The sequence below is a fragment of the Pelodiscus sinensis genome, chromosome 31 (genome assembly GCF_052426305.1).
Source record: "Pelodiscus sinensis isolate ZL-2025 chromosome 31, ASM5242630v1, whole genome shotgun sequence".
NCBI lineage: Eukaryota > Metazoa > Chordata > Testudines > Trionychidae > Pelodiscus > Pelodiscus sinensis.
The window spans coordinates 14,817,625-14,833,652 of NC_143082.1; the positions used below are offsets into that span (position 1 = coordinate 14,817,625).

The 16,028-nt window shown below is 54.3% G+C and overlaps 1 protein-coding gene across 1 annotated transcript; it reads right to left on the minus strand.

Moving 5' to 3' along the window:
* Positions 1-2,210: 2,210 nt before the first annotated feature.
* Positions 2,211-13,342, minus strand: LOC102463738 (aquaporin-2). The gene is made up of 4 exons (XM_075901674.2): positions 12,898-13,342; positions 8,407-8,571; positions 7,557-7,637; positions 2,211-4,237 (listed from the first exon to the last, which is right to left on the minus strand). The coding sequence occupies exons 1-4, from the start codon at positions 13,255-13,257 to the stop codon at positions 4,022-4,024; spliced, it is 822 nt and encodes a 273-aa protein (XP_075757789.2). The 5' UTR covers positions 13,258-13,342; the 3' UTR covers positions 2,211-4,021.
* Between the last annotated feature and the right edge of the window lie 2,686 nt (positions 13,343-16,028).

Genomic DNA, 16,028 nt, shown 5'->3' on the forward strand with positions numbered 1-16,028 from the left:
ATTCCGTTCTCCCGCCTTGCGCAAGGCGGCCGTGTCAGCCGAGGGAGCCGGGTTCAAATCCCCGGTGGCTTCCTGCCTTCACTTGGGCCCTGTTTACGCTAGAGACCGTACTGCGGTGCAGCTGTGAGGTCCGGGGGAGAGCGTTCGCCTGGCGACATCGTAAAACCGCCCCCCCATGAGCCGTAGCGGCCCGTGTCACTCCGAAGGTTACTTTTCCACAGGCCTGAGGAACATAAGTTATACCGGCCAACAGGCGAGGGTAGACCTAATCGTAGCCTCCCTGTGCCTCAGTTTCCCTCTGCAAAATGGGGTTAATAGTAGAGTTGTCAATTCATCACAGTTAACTCAAGCAGGACTGGCGACAGACTTCCCCAGGCTCTGGGTAAGGTGTGGGGGGGCTTGGTGGGGGCCCCCGAAAGGGATGGGGCCTCGGGCAATAGGGGTATGGCTGGGGACTACCCTCCCCCGAGCACCCAGCCCCTTTTCCCCCCTCCATCAGCGGCCCTAATCTCAAGCGAATATCTCAAAGCAAATTAGCGTGAGGAAAAAATGAATCCTGATGAACTGCTGTTTCAACGGCTCTGTTCAACAATAGCAATGTCAGTTCCTTCTCAATGTTTTGGAGGTATTTCTGCATTTTCAAACGGACTGGTGTACCTGGTTGGTTAACCGAGAGGCAATATGGCCTACTGGCTAGTGCACTGGCCTAGATATTGGGGTCTGGTCCTAGCACTGCTGGGGGTGACCTGGGGCAAATCATCCCCTCATGCCTCAGTGTGCCCATCTGTAAAATGGGCACGGTTCTATGGCCCACCTTCGGAGAGCACTTTGCAACCCGCTGCCGCAGCGTTCACGTGCCTCTCCGGACACTGCAGCCATGGGAAAATGGCTTGCAATGGGGCCGTGGGAGGCTCAGGGGCAGCGAATCCAACAGCCTCAGGGTCATGGCCAAGGTGATCCAGAGGCTAATGGATGAAGAGAGAGATAAAAAGACGCCTTGGGTGGCAGCCGCCCTTTGGCTGACGCTGCTGCTGCCGGAGGTCAGAAGGACAAGGGTCATTCTGCTGGCTCGGAGCCATCCCAGAGCAGTGTGGGGCTGGGCATTTTGGAGAGGATAACCATCTCGCATTTCTCTAGCACTGGGTGGTTCCCAGAGTGGGCCCTTATATGTGCCCTGCGACACCCAGCGACGCCCGACCCTAGTGTAAATCTGGAGCGAAACCACTGGTGTAAACAGGGGCAGAGTGTAAACTGGCTTAGCGCCGTTGCAACAAAGGAGCCAGCTGCTTCAGGGGTGTAAATGGTCCCAGCTCCAGTGAAGACAATGGACCGGTGCCCAGATCCTCAAAGGTATTTAGGCACCTAACTCGCTTAGGCGCCTAAATCCCTTGGAATGGGTGGGACCAAGTTCCTAGCTGGTATAAATAGTGGCTCCATTTAAGTGAATAAGCCATTACCCCAGTGGGTGTAGTTCAGTGTAACTAACTCAGAAGTCAGACGGTCAGATCCTCAATGGATGTAAACGGGTGTAACTCCACTGGAGTCAATGGGGCCAGATCACCAGCTGATGTAAATCGGCATAAATCCATTGGTCACAGGCCAGAGTTATCAGAGGATGTCGCGCCATTGATCGGTGTAGGCCAATCGATGTCTGCTGGGACAGGATGCTGTTGCACATTAACGCGGGTGTGGCAGAAAACAAAATCAGTCTCAAGTGTGTCATAAAAATGTGGCACGCCGGAGTCCTGCTAAGGGAACGATTTTTAGCTTATGCCCCCAGCTGGCCGATGTGTTCTGGGATTTATAAAAGGTTAAAACAGCCAAGATCCCCATCCAAAACCAGGAAAAAGCAGCAGCGTGTTGCTGGTGGTTGAAAGGTAGCTGCGTTCTACCCCAGAGGTGGCTGCATTTTAACGGCAAGTGAGTGATGTTTCGGGATCTGCTTCTATCATCTGTTCTCTCACATCTGAATGTCTCTATGCCAGGTATAAATTACTGTCCTGTGATTAATTTGAGGGAGTGGCTTTTATCCACAAAAGCTCATGATACTATAGACTCCAAAGGTGCTGCAGGATGACTCGGTTTTAAAGTCACAACTTAACACACTCCCTCCCTCCCCCCAGGGTTTTTTACTTGTCTGCACAAGGATAGCATCTCATCTTATACGGAGGCTTGTAAAGCCGTTTGGGATGACAGATGCCACGTGACTCTTTTATGGCATTGACTTGTCAAAGCAAAGGCAAGGTGCTTTATTAGAAGTTAGTACAACAAATATTCCGCCACATTTAAAACCCATGAATTTGCACGGCTTCGCTCAATTTCATTAGTAGCTTTACCCACAATCCCGATGAATAATAAGTTAACAGTGGAAACAAGAAAGAAAACAGTCCCTGATACCGGGGAGTTTTGGAAGGTGAAAACGAAGAACCTAAATAAATCTATACAATCATTATCTGTGCTCTCTCATGGCTAAGAAATTCTGGGTACGTTTCTTGAGTTCTTCTGCCAGCTACTGAGAACTGAGTTGTCCGTCGGAGAGTAACCAAAACAAGCGGTATTTTTAAAAAGAAAATTGGTGGTTTAAATGATAGGTATATTGCAACTAACTCAGATCACATTTTAAATCGGGGACTTACAGCACCCCAGTTCAATTTACACAGAGGCAGGGCAAGGATTTTTTTAACTATTTTTTGTAACTATTTTGACTGGAAGAAGGAGCTTGGGAGACAAGAGAGCCGTTCGTTTAGTCCTGGAACAGAACAGGTGACGTCGTCGCTGCTTGGTCGGCTGGGAAAATGCAGCCACTTCTGGGGTGGGATGTGGGATGCGGCAGCGGCAGCTACGTAAGAGCCTCACAAAGGTGTCTGTGACAATGTAATATGGGGTGGGTAAGGAGGTGCTTGAATACAGTGCAGCAAACTTGGAGGCAAATGTCTCTGGCACAAGCTTAGAGATGGCGAGTGGCACTGGAAGTAGTTTGAAGGGAGGGGTGCAGCGCTGTGGCCCCCCCGGCTGTGTTTCCCCCCTCTCTACCCCAGCTGCCAGCTGCAGAGCCCATAGGAACAGGGCTGGTGGCAGGGTGCCAGTGGGGGCTGGTGGAAAACAGCTGCAGGGAATACAGACTAAGGGGGTGTACCACCCGGACAAAGTTTCTGAAAGACCTTGTAGGAGGCTGAACGATGCATCCTTCATGTGTCTGTGGGAAACCTCCTGGGTGAGGTTGTGACCCCCGCCCCGGAGTCTGCTGTGCGTGAGACATCACATGCACATGGAGCAACCCCCCCATGTGGGTCCGGGTAACAACGGGGGGTTTGGAGGGGGAAGTGGGCCAGAATAGGTAGCCATCTCCCCACTCTGCTAATTGGCAGCAATCCTACATACAGTGCTGATATCTCATGCTTTAAAGTGCTCAGCAAGTACCTATCTCTTGGGGGGGGGGGAACCCCAGAGATATACCTATCCCATAGAGCTGAAAGGGTCCTTGAGAGGTCATTGAATCCAGTCCCCTGCCCTCACAGCAGGAGCAAGTACCATCCCTGATAGATTTGCCCCAGAGCCCTAAACGGCCCCTGCAAGGACTGAACTCACAACCCTGGGTTTAGCTGGCTAATGCTCAAACCACTGAGTGATCCCTCCCACATTTGATAGATGAGGAAACTGAGGCACACAGGAGCGGAGTGCCAGGCCACATGAGTGCAGAGCTGGGAATCGGTCCTGGTTCGTGTTGCCATGCCGGGGCCATGAGGAGTTCTGTAGGCCAAGTCAGTGTTTGTTTTGGGCAAGGGGATTGCACGTGGCATCATGCCCTTCAGCTGGCGAGCAGAGGGCAGGTTAAGTGAGGTGACCAGGGAGAAAGGCACAGCGGAGAAGGAAAACAAACCTTTTTTGAGCTCATTGGGGCAACTTCTGGGTGGATGGGTGGCGAGAGTGCGTTTGGCGCTCGTCGGAACGTGCGATTGTCCCTCCGGAAGATGCCGGAGAGCGTGGCTACCTGAGAACGTGGCTAGTTTCTTTTGCGGCGCTAGACTTTCTCTGTCATGCCTCTTGGCAGAGTCTGTGGGGAGTGCAGCTCCATCGACTGCCTCCGGCGAATGTCGCGCTCCTCCCAGTCCTCCTCGGGCTCAACGCCTTTCAAGATGGCGAGTCTCTCCGACAGGGTCTTCGCGTGGGGGAAGAGGATGTAGTTGTAGATCAGCGAGGCCACCGCTGCTCCGGCCAAGGGGCCCACCCAAAAGACCTGGGGAGATGGAGAAAGAAGAAACGAGGCTCCTGAACGAGCTGGAGGAGACATTTAGCTGGCACTGAAAAGGGGCCCGAGATCTTTATGGATCGGAGTCGGATCTTCAACCTTCCGAGAATCATAGAATTGTAGAAAACTAGAACTGGAAGGGGCCTCAAGAGGTCATCAAGTCCCACCCCCTGCCCTCACGGCAGGACCAAGCACCATCTAGACCAGTGGGTCCCAAACTTTTTGGTATCGTGCACCCTTTTTGATTGTTGAAAAACGCTCACGTCCCTCCCCCCAAAATAGCAGCAAACCTTGTTGAGAAAAAAAAAGGAACGGAGGGGGACAGCAAAACTTGATGGGGGGGTCACCTCAGGCCCCCCTTTTATTTCTTCATGCTCCTCCCCCCATGGGGCATGCCCCCCAGTTTGGGCACCCATGTTATAGACCATCCCTGACAGATGTCTGTCTAACCTGCTCTTAAATATCTCCAGAGATGGAGATTCCACAACCTCCCTTGCTGCAATTTATTCCAGTGCTTCACCATCGTAACAGGTAGGAAGTTTTTCCTAATGTCCAACCTCAACCTCCCTTACTGCAATTTAAGCCCATTGCTTCTTGTTCCATCCTCAAAGGCCAAGGGGAACAATTTTTCTCCCTCCTCCTTGTAACACCCTTTTAGGGACTTGAAAGCTGCTGTCACGTCCCTTCTCTGTCTTCTCTTTTCTAAACTAAACAAGCCCAGTTCCTTCAGTCTTCCTTCATCGGTCATGTCTTCTAAAACCTTCAATCATTTTTGTTGCTCTTCTCTGGACCGTCTCCAGTTTCTCCACATCTTTCTTGACATGCGGTGCCCAGGACTGGACACAAGACTCCAGCTGAGGCCTAACCAGCGCAGAGTAGAGCAGAAGAATGACTTCTCGTTTGCTCACAACACTCCTGTTCATGCCTCCCAGAATCATGTCTGCTTTTTTTGCAACAGTGTCCCACTATGGATTCCTATTTAGCTTCAGGGCGTAGCCGAGTTAGTCTGTACAGGATAAACTTAAAAACAACAAATAGTCTGGTAGCACTTCATAGACTAGCAAAACATGTAGATGGGATCATGTGCACGGCCCACTTCTTCAGATGACTGGAGTTTTGAGTTTAGGATGGGCAGACTCAAAATAAATAGGGGAGAAGGGAGAGAGAGGAAGGGAAAAAAATTGACGGGGAAGGAAATAAGAATCAGAGAGTATATAAATATCAAAGGGAAAACCAAGCAGGCAAAACTGGTAATCTATAAGCACCTAAAGATTGGCTAATTAAAAAAAGCAGATAAGGATCATAGGATAGCAATTAGAAAGGAAGTGTACTAACACAAGAATCTACACAAACAAAGAGCTGTTGGCACCTTCCTTGTTTGGTCGGTTGATAATGTCCCAGCCATCCATTATCTCAATTGAGGCCATAGGTGTGAGAATTCAATTTGTGGATGAATTGTAATCCCAACCCTTCTCTGTGTATTTGGCTTGTACAATTGGTCTGCACCAAGACTGCCCCTAGTTAGCTTGTGGTCTACTCCATCTATATTTACTCCATCTCGATATCCGGGACTCCAAACCAGAACCTTTGGTCGGAACTATCCAACCCCAGCGTCTGGTGGTTCTGATAACATGGATCTGAAAGCAGCCCTGTGTTTTTGTCGTTGGTTTTGTGGATCAAAGATCCAATCAATGAGCTTTTTCAAAACGAACTCAGAAGCCGCTGTGAGCTCTCTGTGTGGCTGTTTTCTAGCCGCCTTAAACCACGGTGAAACAAAATACAGGACTATGTAGCACTTGAAAGACTCACAAGATGGTTTATTAGGTGATGAGCTTTCGTGGGCCGGACCCACTTCCTCAGATCAAATAGTGGAAGAAAATAGTCACAACCATATATACCAAAGGATACAATTTATTCTTCCACTATTTGATCTGAGGAAGTGGGTCTGGCCCACGAAAGCTCATCACCTAATAAACCATCTTGTTAGTCTTTAAAGTGCTACATAGTCCTGTCTTTTGTTTCAGCTACACCAGACTAACACGGCTACATCTCTATCACTATTAAACCACGGTGGTTTGAATAAAATGAGAGTGCCGTGTGATTTCTGCAAAACTCACACAAACCCAATGGCGTTCTGCAAAAGTACCACACGGCTTCCCTACGTGCCGCATCTGCACTCGCCCAGCACGTTTTCCTGGTCAACACCCCAACAAAACGTTTTCAAGATGGCGTCCGCCTGACCTCTGACCCAGGAAGTCGATTCGACTCTCCGAATATTGCACGAGCTGGCCAAGCATGAGGAAAGCATTTCTTCCACTGTCCCTTTTCTGGGTCACTGAGCACAAACCCTTGACGCCAAACCAACGCCGACCATCTCGGACGGAGCACTTGAACCGGCTGGCTCCGACGCGTGGGATAAGAGCTAGAGTTTAGCGCTGGAGATTTTGTGCCTGCTGCCGAACCACAGAGACCAAGCCCCACATGCTCTCCCTGTGGCAACTTAGCCCTGGTGCTCAGGGGAGTAAGTGGCTCTGGTTTGGCAGCAGTAGGTGACGCTATCTCTAGATCTTTCTTCCGGTGTGGAGAATATTATTATGATTGTTATTGTTATGATCCTTCTCACTGTCAAAGTGCCAGCAGCCAGGTGAGCGTGCTGGAAATGCTGACACGCCAGTGTCTGGATAGCCTAGTCCTGTGGGAGGTGAAGGGAGGGACACCCAGAGGAATGGGGGAGCACCCCAATTAAATTTTAGCTGGGGTACAGGAGGGGGCGGTGCACCTGCGGAGTGCTACCGTGAGCGCCGTCTGCCAGTCCTCCAGCATTATCCTAAAGAGGGCGGGGAATCTTTTTTGGGTCGGGGGACGCTGACCCCCAGGAAAATCAGTCGGGGGCCACACACAAGGGAGAAGGGGAGGGGGAAACCCTCGCTGTGGCCCCCGAACTGAAGAGAAGGACCCTCCCCACATCCCCTCACGCACCAGAACTGGGGGGGGGGCAGTGTAGCAGATTTTGTGCACGACAGCCCCCGGGGTGTAGCAGGGGGCTGGCCCCCCAATGCTAGGGAGGGCCTTGAGCCTCAGGGGCCAGATCCAGACTAGCCGAGGGCCACACCCGGCTCCCGGGCCGGAGGTTCCCCACCCCTATCCTAAAGCCTCGTGAAATTAAAGTTTCCTTTCAAATCCTAGGTGAGGTCCGGTGATGAAACCTCCAGGAATGGGTCCAACCAAAACTGGCAACCCTCGGCACGCCAGCCCGCCCTGCCAAAATAACACCCTGCTGCGAGGCGTGGGAGGACCGAATTCTTACCCAATGGGCGCTGAAGTCGCCTTCTATCACAGACGGGGCAAAGGAGCGGGCGGGATTCATGGAGCAGCCGGTGTAGTGGATCTGGGAGGGAAGGCGGGGAGACGACTCAACGTGAACCAAAGTTAATCGCAGCCCTGGGGTGAGCGCTTTGCCCTGGTCTAGCAAAACTGGCTGGAATCTTTCCGCGGCCCATCGGCCAGCTGGCCTCGTGCTGGCCTGTGGCTGCAGGCTCTCATTGGCTCTGGCTGGCAGGGGCGGGGCCTGGAGTAGCTGGGAATTTCCCGTACAGCGCCTCCTGCTGGGAGCTCTGCAGAGCGCAGGCTAATGGGTAAAGCAGGGGACCGTTTCCCCCATCTGCAGCAGAGAGAGAGGGCGAATCTCGTCCGTTTCCTCCTCCGCGCTAAGGAGCTGAGACCGATGGAAGCAGGATTTTTGCTCCTGCTCCATCTCTAGCTTTGGGATTCTGGGGCAGGAGGGATCCATTGATTATTTGTTACTGCCGCGCTTTGGGACTCCCCCTTCCCCTCCTTGGCACTGCACAAACACAGACTGATCCCCTCGCTGTGGTATCAGACACCTCACTTAGCCTCGCAACACCCCTGGTGATGCCACTCCCCATTGGGGAAACTGAGGCACAGAGCGGCGAAGTGGCATGCCCGAGGCCACACAGGAAAGCGGTGGCAGAGCCAAACGTCAATGGCAGGGCTCATGAATCCCCGGCTGGCACCCTCGCCCCTGGGCCTCAGCTCCGTGGAGCACCTCCCCCCCTGTTAAGCTCTCTGGGGCATGGGCGCACGTGTGTCCTGGATCTACCCCACAAGCGTGCCGGCGCTGGGCCATTGGGACGCACCCCCAGCAGGTGTCCGACGGCGACAGACAGGCCGATGGACAAGGCCGGGGAGCCGAGGCTGTCGCCCCTCCGGTCGTCGGTGGAAGCGAAGACGCACAGCACCAGCTGCAGGGTGAGGAAGAGCTCGACGGTGACGGCTTGGCCGGGGGTGGTGCCGTTGCGCAGCTGAAACGAGAGGAAACCGGAGTGTCGGTCACGGGCTTCACCCCTCTCGTAGCCCTTCCCCAAAGCCCCCCCCCCCGAGAGATGCAATCTGGGGGGGGTCTCTGAGGGGCCTGGAGTGGGGCAGCAGCAGGAAAGGGAGCATCCCGGCCTGCCTGGGGCGCCCTGTTTCCCACCGTCATGGGGGAGCGGAGGAACCTGGCTGGTACACGGCAGCGGCCGCTGGGTTGCTCTGTTTTCCGTGACTCCTGTCGTCACAGTGGGGGGACCCGAGTCCCGCTGCTGCCCTGGGCCGGGCCCATCCGGTAACCCCCGGGCTAACCTCGATGTGGGGGCCTGTCCCGTCCATAGGACGGGTGAGGCCGCCACCTCGGGGCCCGCCAAAACGCAAGGCCTGGGGCAGCTGCCTTAGACGGCTCTGCGGCCGGGCCGGCTCGGCATCGAGACAACTTGGTCAGTTGGGCGCAAGCAAGAGATTCGTGTTTGGATGCGGTTACATGGAAACGTGTTTGTACATCTGGGAGCCAAGGATGCAGCCGTCCTTGCGGGAGGGGGGGAGGAATTTACCGGGGATCCTGGGAGACGCTCCATCACTGACCATTTTGAAATCCGGACCTGACGGCTTTTTGACTAGCTTTGCTCTACGCGGGATTTTGAGGGAGGTCGGATTCTATGGCCACGGGGTCCCTCCTGGCCTTCGAATTGGTGCACCGCCCTGCTGAGCCTTGCCTGGTCCCTCCCTCTGGAAGGCCGGGAGACGCGATGGAATAAGCAGATTCCGTGCAAGCAGCTCAGCCCTAGGAGCGTCACCCACTGCAGTCTCAGATTCCTGACCTGGCCAGCTCTTGCCAAGGCATCTGGCTTTGCAAATTCCCTCTCTCTCTGCCCTTCCTTTGCGCCTGCTTTGTCAGTGCATCTCAGTCCTCCCGGGAGACGCCCTTGTGCTTTCAGCCTGGGCCCCTCCATCTCTGTCAACAGATCCTAGGATCCTAGAATCCTAGAACAGGAAGGGACCTCGAGAGGTCAAGTCCCGTCCCCTGCCCTCATGGCAGGACCAAGCACATAAGAACAGCGGAATGGCTACACTGGGTCAGACCAAAGGTCCATCTTGCCCAGTGTCCTGGCTGCCAACAGCGGCCAATGCCCGGTGCCCCAGAGGGAGGAATCAGAACCAGGAATCATCAATCTGTCGCCCATTCCCAGCTTCCGACAGAGGCCAGAGACACCGTCTTACCCATCCTGGCTAATAGCTGTTGATGGACCTAACCTCCATGGACTTTTCTAGCTCTTTTCTGAACTCTGTTCAAGTCCTGGTCTTCACCACATCCTCTGGCAAGGAGTTCCACAGGTTGATTGTGTGCTGCGTGAAGAAACACTTTCTTTTGTATGTTTTAAACCTGCTGCCTATTCATTTCATTGGGTGACCCGTAGCTCTTATGTTATGAGAACAAATAAATAACTTTTCATTAGTCTCTTTCTCTATACCTGTGATGGTTTTTTATAGACCTCTCTCATATCCCCTCTTTGTCTCCTCTTTTCTATGCTGAAAGGTCCCAGTCTTTCCAATCTCTCTTCATAGCACCCCTAGATCATCCCCTATCTACAAGAGCGGATTGGAATCGGGGGTCTGCCTAGTTTTTTGAGGGGCTCCTCAAAGCTCTTTGGCCTCAATAGTATCTTGTGGCAGTGAGTTCCGTAGGCTCGTGGGTGGGGCACTGTACACAAGAGCATTGGCGTGTCGCTTCATAGCGTTCACCTCCTTTTAAGTGTCTGTCAAAAGTCTCCTGGTTCTCCCTGGGCGCTAGTCCAATCCTGTGCCTCTTTTTAAGGCGATCCTGCCACTTTACATCCAGCTGTCTGGTAGTTGTGAGGTGACCCAGGAAGGATGCTCACAAGACCCACAAAATTCATGTCACTCGTGACCTGCGGCCGTGTCGGTTTTGCAATATACAGGGTGACCCGTAGCTAACCCACGTTCCCTTAAGCTAATCTCCAGGGCGGTACCCCTGGAGGTTGCGTGTTAACTGACCAATTTGTAGTGCTGCCAGTCCTGGCTGAGATCTTATCTCTGGGCCAGCGACACTGCCGGAGCCCGACACATGCTCTGCTACACACTGAAATCTTGATGTTTTATCCAGAACCAGAAAGTCCACCTGCAGGTTTTCCCCCCTTGCTGTGTGGCCTCTTTGCCTCCCAGGAAGGTTAAGGGCTAGATCAGGGGTGGGGAACCTATTTTGAGCCTGGGGGGCTGCTGACCCACAGAAAAATCAGTTGGGGGCTGCATGTGTGAGAAAAAAACCCCTCACTGGTGTGGCCCTTGACGGGGAAGCAGAAAGACACGCCCCACATTCCCTTCGCACACCAGATTGTCAGGGCCCTGGGGTAGGGCTAAAAACGAGGGGTTCAGTGTATGGGAGGGGGCTGCCGGGAAGCAGGCTTGGGACACAGCTCCCCAGGGATGCACACGGTTCCGGGTCCCCCGCCGCTCCCAAGCACCGCCCCCTGCTGCTCCTATTGTCCAGGATGAGGGCCAATCAGAGCCCTGCAAGGAGGGGCGGGGCTGGAGCACCAGCGTGGGCTCCCCGACGCCATCCAGTGGCTGGGTGCTGATCTGCAGTCCACTGGTGTAAACCCAGGGATTGCGGAACTCTGGATTGCCACGGGTGTGGCTGCAGCTTGGTCTAGACACAGATTACGTCTACACTGCAGATCACAGCCGTAGCTGACCTGCCTTGAACTTGGGAACGAGAACCCCATTCGCAGCAACGTGGTAGTCCAGTGGCCATCCAGGGCTTAGCGAGGTTTTCTCTGACTTCTCCCTTACTTCCTATGGAGCCAGTTCTCCCCCCTCCCCTCCGCTCTCCGCTGTTGCAGTTAAACCAAGAAGCACGTTTCCGGCTGCCCGGGGCCCCGCGAAAGTCGCCTGATTTTTGTCGCCCCACGCAGACCCTTTACCAACCTGGAGCTAGCGCTATCCAAGCGACGGAGGTTTGACTCCAGCGCCATCCTGTTGGGGAAGGAATCTCGTTTCACGTGTGGTATCCCAGCCTACTGTATCCCTTCTTCCTACAGGCCGCTCGAGGTGACCCCCCCTCCAGCCAGAGCCCCCTCCTACACCCCAAAGATCCTCTCCTCTGCCCCACACGCCAGTCTCATTTTGTTGGGTCGCGGCATCCACCAATTTCTTCAGCAAGGTCATAGAATCATAGAACCATAGAGCTGGAAGAGACCTTAGAAGGTCATCAAGTCCAGCCCCCTGCCCTAGGGTCGTGAGAAAACACGTCCGATCTCCCTGCAGTGGAGCATTAACCAGCCTCCTCTGATGCCGTCGTGTTAAAAAAACAACTGTCGTGCCAGCTTTCATGCCACCAGCATCCAGGAAATACCAGCGGGAAGGAAGACCCCCGCCCCATATGCCAGATTCACTAGACACAGGGGCATTGCATCGGTGCTGCAATACACTTCCCGAGAAGGGTTCTCCCGGCTGTGCTAGGAACTCCAACCCGCTCTCATGCCCGCTTGGCTGTGTATTGCCTGCCGCTTGTTGGCTGCCTGAGCAGCACCGGGGACTGTATGGAGCAGGGACAATTGGGCGCGAAGACATCCCAGGTGTATCCCCACCGCTAGAAGGAAGCACGATCTAGCCGTTGGAACGCCGTACCGCCTGTCGGGGCACCTGGATTCATTCCCAGCAGGAGGGAGTTGGGTTAGAACAAGGGTGTCTGGCAGCCAGAACTGCTGGGTTTTAGTTCCGCAACTAGAAGGCAGTATGGCCTAGAGGTTGGAACATGGCGCTGGGTGTCAGGACACCTGGGGTCATTAGGACCAGAGAAGAGCAACAAAGATGACGGAGGGTCTGGAAAACATGATGGATGAGGGAAGGCTGAAGGAACTGGATTTGTTTGGTTCAGAAAAGAGAAGACGGAGAGGGGACATGCTAGCGGTTTTCAAGTATCTAAAAGGGTGTTACAAGGGGGAGGGAGAAAAATTGTTCTCCTTGGCCTCTGAGGACAGGACAAGCAGCAATGGGCTTAAATTGCAGCAAGGAAGGTTTAGGTTGGACATTAGAAAAAGCTTCCTACCTGTTGGGGCAGTTAAACACTGGAATAAGTTGCCCAGGGAGGTTGTGGAATCCCCATCGCTGGAGATATCTAAGAGCAGGTTGGACAGACACTTGCTACTACTAGAAGGCAGTGTGGTCTAGTAGTTGGAACATGGCTTTGGGTAGCAGGACACCTGGGTTCTATTCCCAGCCTCGCGTCACTTTGCCTCAGTTTCCCTAATCACCCACCACTCCTGTTCATCCCCCCGTGTGGGTGGCCTCCTTACCCTGTTGATGGCCAGCTGTCCCCGGAGGCTCGGCGGGGTGAGTTCGTGCAGGAGCGCCGCCCCGGCGACCGCCCCCAGGAGCTGCGCCGCCACGTAGAAGACGGCCCTGAGGAAGGAGAGGTGGGAGCCCAGCAGGCACGCCACCGTCACGGCCGGGTTGAGGTGGGCCCCGCTGACGTGCCCCACGGCCTGCACCAGCGTGGCGACGGCCAGGCCGAAAGCCAGCGAGACCTGCAGGGCGTCCGGGGGGGCCGGCGGCCAGCTGAGGGCAGAGCCGAGGCCGAAGAAGATGAAGAGCAGCGTGGCCAGGAACTCTGCGAAGACAGCCCGGGCGAAGGCTGCAGAGCGGAGCTCCCACATCCTGGGGCGCGCTGGGAATGCCCCTAAGCGCTGCCGTGTGCGGCTCCCTGCAGGGTGCGGGGTGCGATCACGCTCCCTGTGTGTATATATAGGCAGAACATCTGCAGACGGAGGAGGGGCAGGGGCTTTGGAAACCTGATCCATTGCTCCCTCCAGTTCCAGCCGCGGCTGGCTTCAGACCCTGCCCCGACTGTTCACCCGCGACCGTGGCATTTGCCAATTTCAGGCGCTCCTGCACTCGCTGGGCAGCCCCGGGGCCCACCCTCCCCCGGTGCCGTTCCTCTCTCCTCTTCGCCCCCACCGGCCTTTTCCGCAGGGAGGGGAGAAAACGGACGTGGCAGCATTTGGGGGGACGAGACGAGCCAGGCTGGGCAGGAGCGGTGTGGTGTCCCTGGCCTCTGTTTGTCCCAGGCTGGGAATGGGCGACGGGAGGGAAAAGAAAGACACGTAGTGAGGTGGCTGGGTCTGCGTCGGGATGGAGAGCGACACAGCGAGATGGAGGGAGGATCAGACCTGGCTCCAAACTCCAGAGTCTGCAGATGTTTCGCTTTCACGCTGGGCCATCCTGTTCAGAACCACGTCTAGATAAACACTTCAGACCAGCCAGACGGGGTCAGACCAAAGGTCCCTCCAGCCCAGCGTCCTGTCTGCCCACCGTGGCCAATGCCAGGTGCCCCAGAGGGAGGGAACAGAACCGGGAATCCTCATGTGATCCCTCCCCTGTCACCCATTCCCAGCCTCTGACAAACAGCCATCGATGGACCTATCCTCCATGAATCTATCTCACACTTTTTTGCACCTTGTTAAAGTTGCTCTTCACCACATCCTCTGGCGAGGAGTTCCACAGGTTGACGGTGTGCTACATGAAGAAAAACTTTGGTTTGTTTTAAGCTGCCTATTCATTTCATTGGGTGAGCCCTAGTTCTTATGGGAACAAGCAAATCACTTTTCCTTATTCGCTTTCTCCATAGCTGTCATGATCTTACAGACCCCCTTAGTCTCTGCTTTTCGACGCTGAACAGTCCCGGTCTTTTTAATCTCTCCTCATGCCTGGGCACAGCTGTGCCGGTGGGAGGCCAGGAGTGGAGCAGCGGGTTTGCGTGGGGGAGACGCATGGGTCAGGATCACACTGGCTCGGTTCCGTGTGTGGGAGCACGCGTGTGGGGGAGCCCTGTGTTCCGTGTGTGGGAGCACACAGCCCTGAGGACTGCGGGTCAGGCTTGTGGTGCACTGACGGTGGGGTGCAATAGCTCAAGTTCGTGTGATGGAGCCAGGGGAGCTGGCACCAATAGTGGAGTGGAGGGCAGACATGCTGGGAGCTGGGTGAACGGCTTTCTAGTTCCGTGAATAAACTGCCAGAGACTGTGGCCATGTAATCAAGGCAGGCAGGCACCTGAGGTTAGTGGAGCAGCAGGCTGATCAGGCACCTGCAGCTGGTTGAGGCCTGTGGAGTTTCCTGGAAAGGTTTCCCCCAGGCGAGGGGGAAGGAGAAGAGGGAAGGACTGAGAGGAGGAAGCGCCTTGCTGGAGAGCCAGGGACTGCGAAAAGGACGGAGTGTTTGTGCTGAAGCAGGAAAGATTCGCTAGGTCCCAGGGAGAAGGTACTTTGGGCACGTGGGCTGCTGTCTTGGGGCTCGAGGAAAAACTCTGTTAGTGGCCGCTGCCTAGGGTCCCTGGGCGGGAACCGGAGTAGTGGGCAGGTCCGGTTCCCCCCAAGCCACTAAGAAAAGTCTGTTCCTGGAAAGGAAGGCCAGGGTTACGGGAGGGGGGAAGAGTTCCCCCAATCCTTTGACTTTGCCAGTGATGAGCTTGGCTCAGTAAGTTATAACCCTGGCCTCTAGAAGCCATAAGAGGCAGGCTGGTGGACGTGACCGCGAGCCTCTGAGGCAAACAATAAGGGCATGTCCACACTTGCAGCCTAATTCGAACTAGGGCTGCAAATGTAGGCATGCGGAATTGCAAATCAAGCCCGGGATTTAAATATCCCGCCCTTGCTTTGCATCTTCCCGGCCGGGTGCCATTTTTGAAATGTACAAGCCCGAAGTAACTGCCTGCGTCTACACGCGGCAGTGAAACGGGCGTTCGAAATAAAGCCCTAATTCGAACTGCCAGTTAAACCTCATTGCAGGAGGAACCTCATTGCAGGAAGCAGTTACTTTGGGCTTGTAAATTTCAAAAAACGGCGCCCAGATGGGAAGATGCAAATCCGTCGTGGGATATTTAAATCCCGGACTTGATTTGCAATTCTGAATGCCTACATTTGCAGCCCTAGTTCGAATTAGGCTGCAAGTGTAGACATACCCTAACCCCCTAGAAGCTCAGGGCCCTGGTTGCAATAGGGCGGGGCCTCTGGGTGGGGACTGAGATGTGTGGGCAACACTCGTCCTTTGAAGCTGCATCCGTCGAACCAGAAAGACGTTGGAGAAGAAGGAGCAACTATGGTCCTAGACCTGCCATTGGTGACCATCTCGAGGCGTGTTCGTACAGAGACGAGCAGACCTACCCAGTATTGCTCGGGGCCTTAATGAAGGTTGGTTGGTTGGTTTGTTTAATGTGAATGCTTTGTTGGAATGATTGTGTTTTTCCTAACTACAGTATTATTCTGATGAAGTTAATTATTATTTCAGACGTCTTTAGAAGGGGATTGTGAAAAGGTGCCCATTTAATTTATTGATTTTTAAAATGGGAATTCCATCAAGTACATTTTTTCCCTCATCCCTATAAAATCCCATCCTGTGCCCCACTACAGGACACGCCCCACCCCACTTCTGC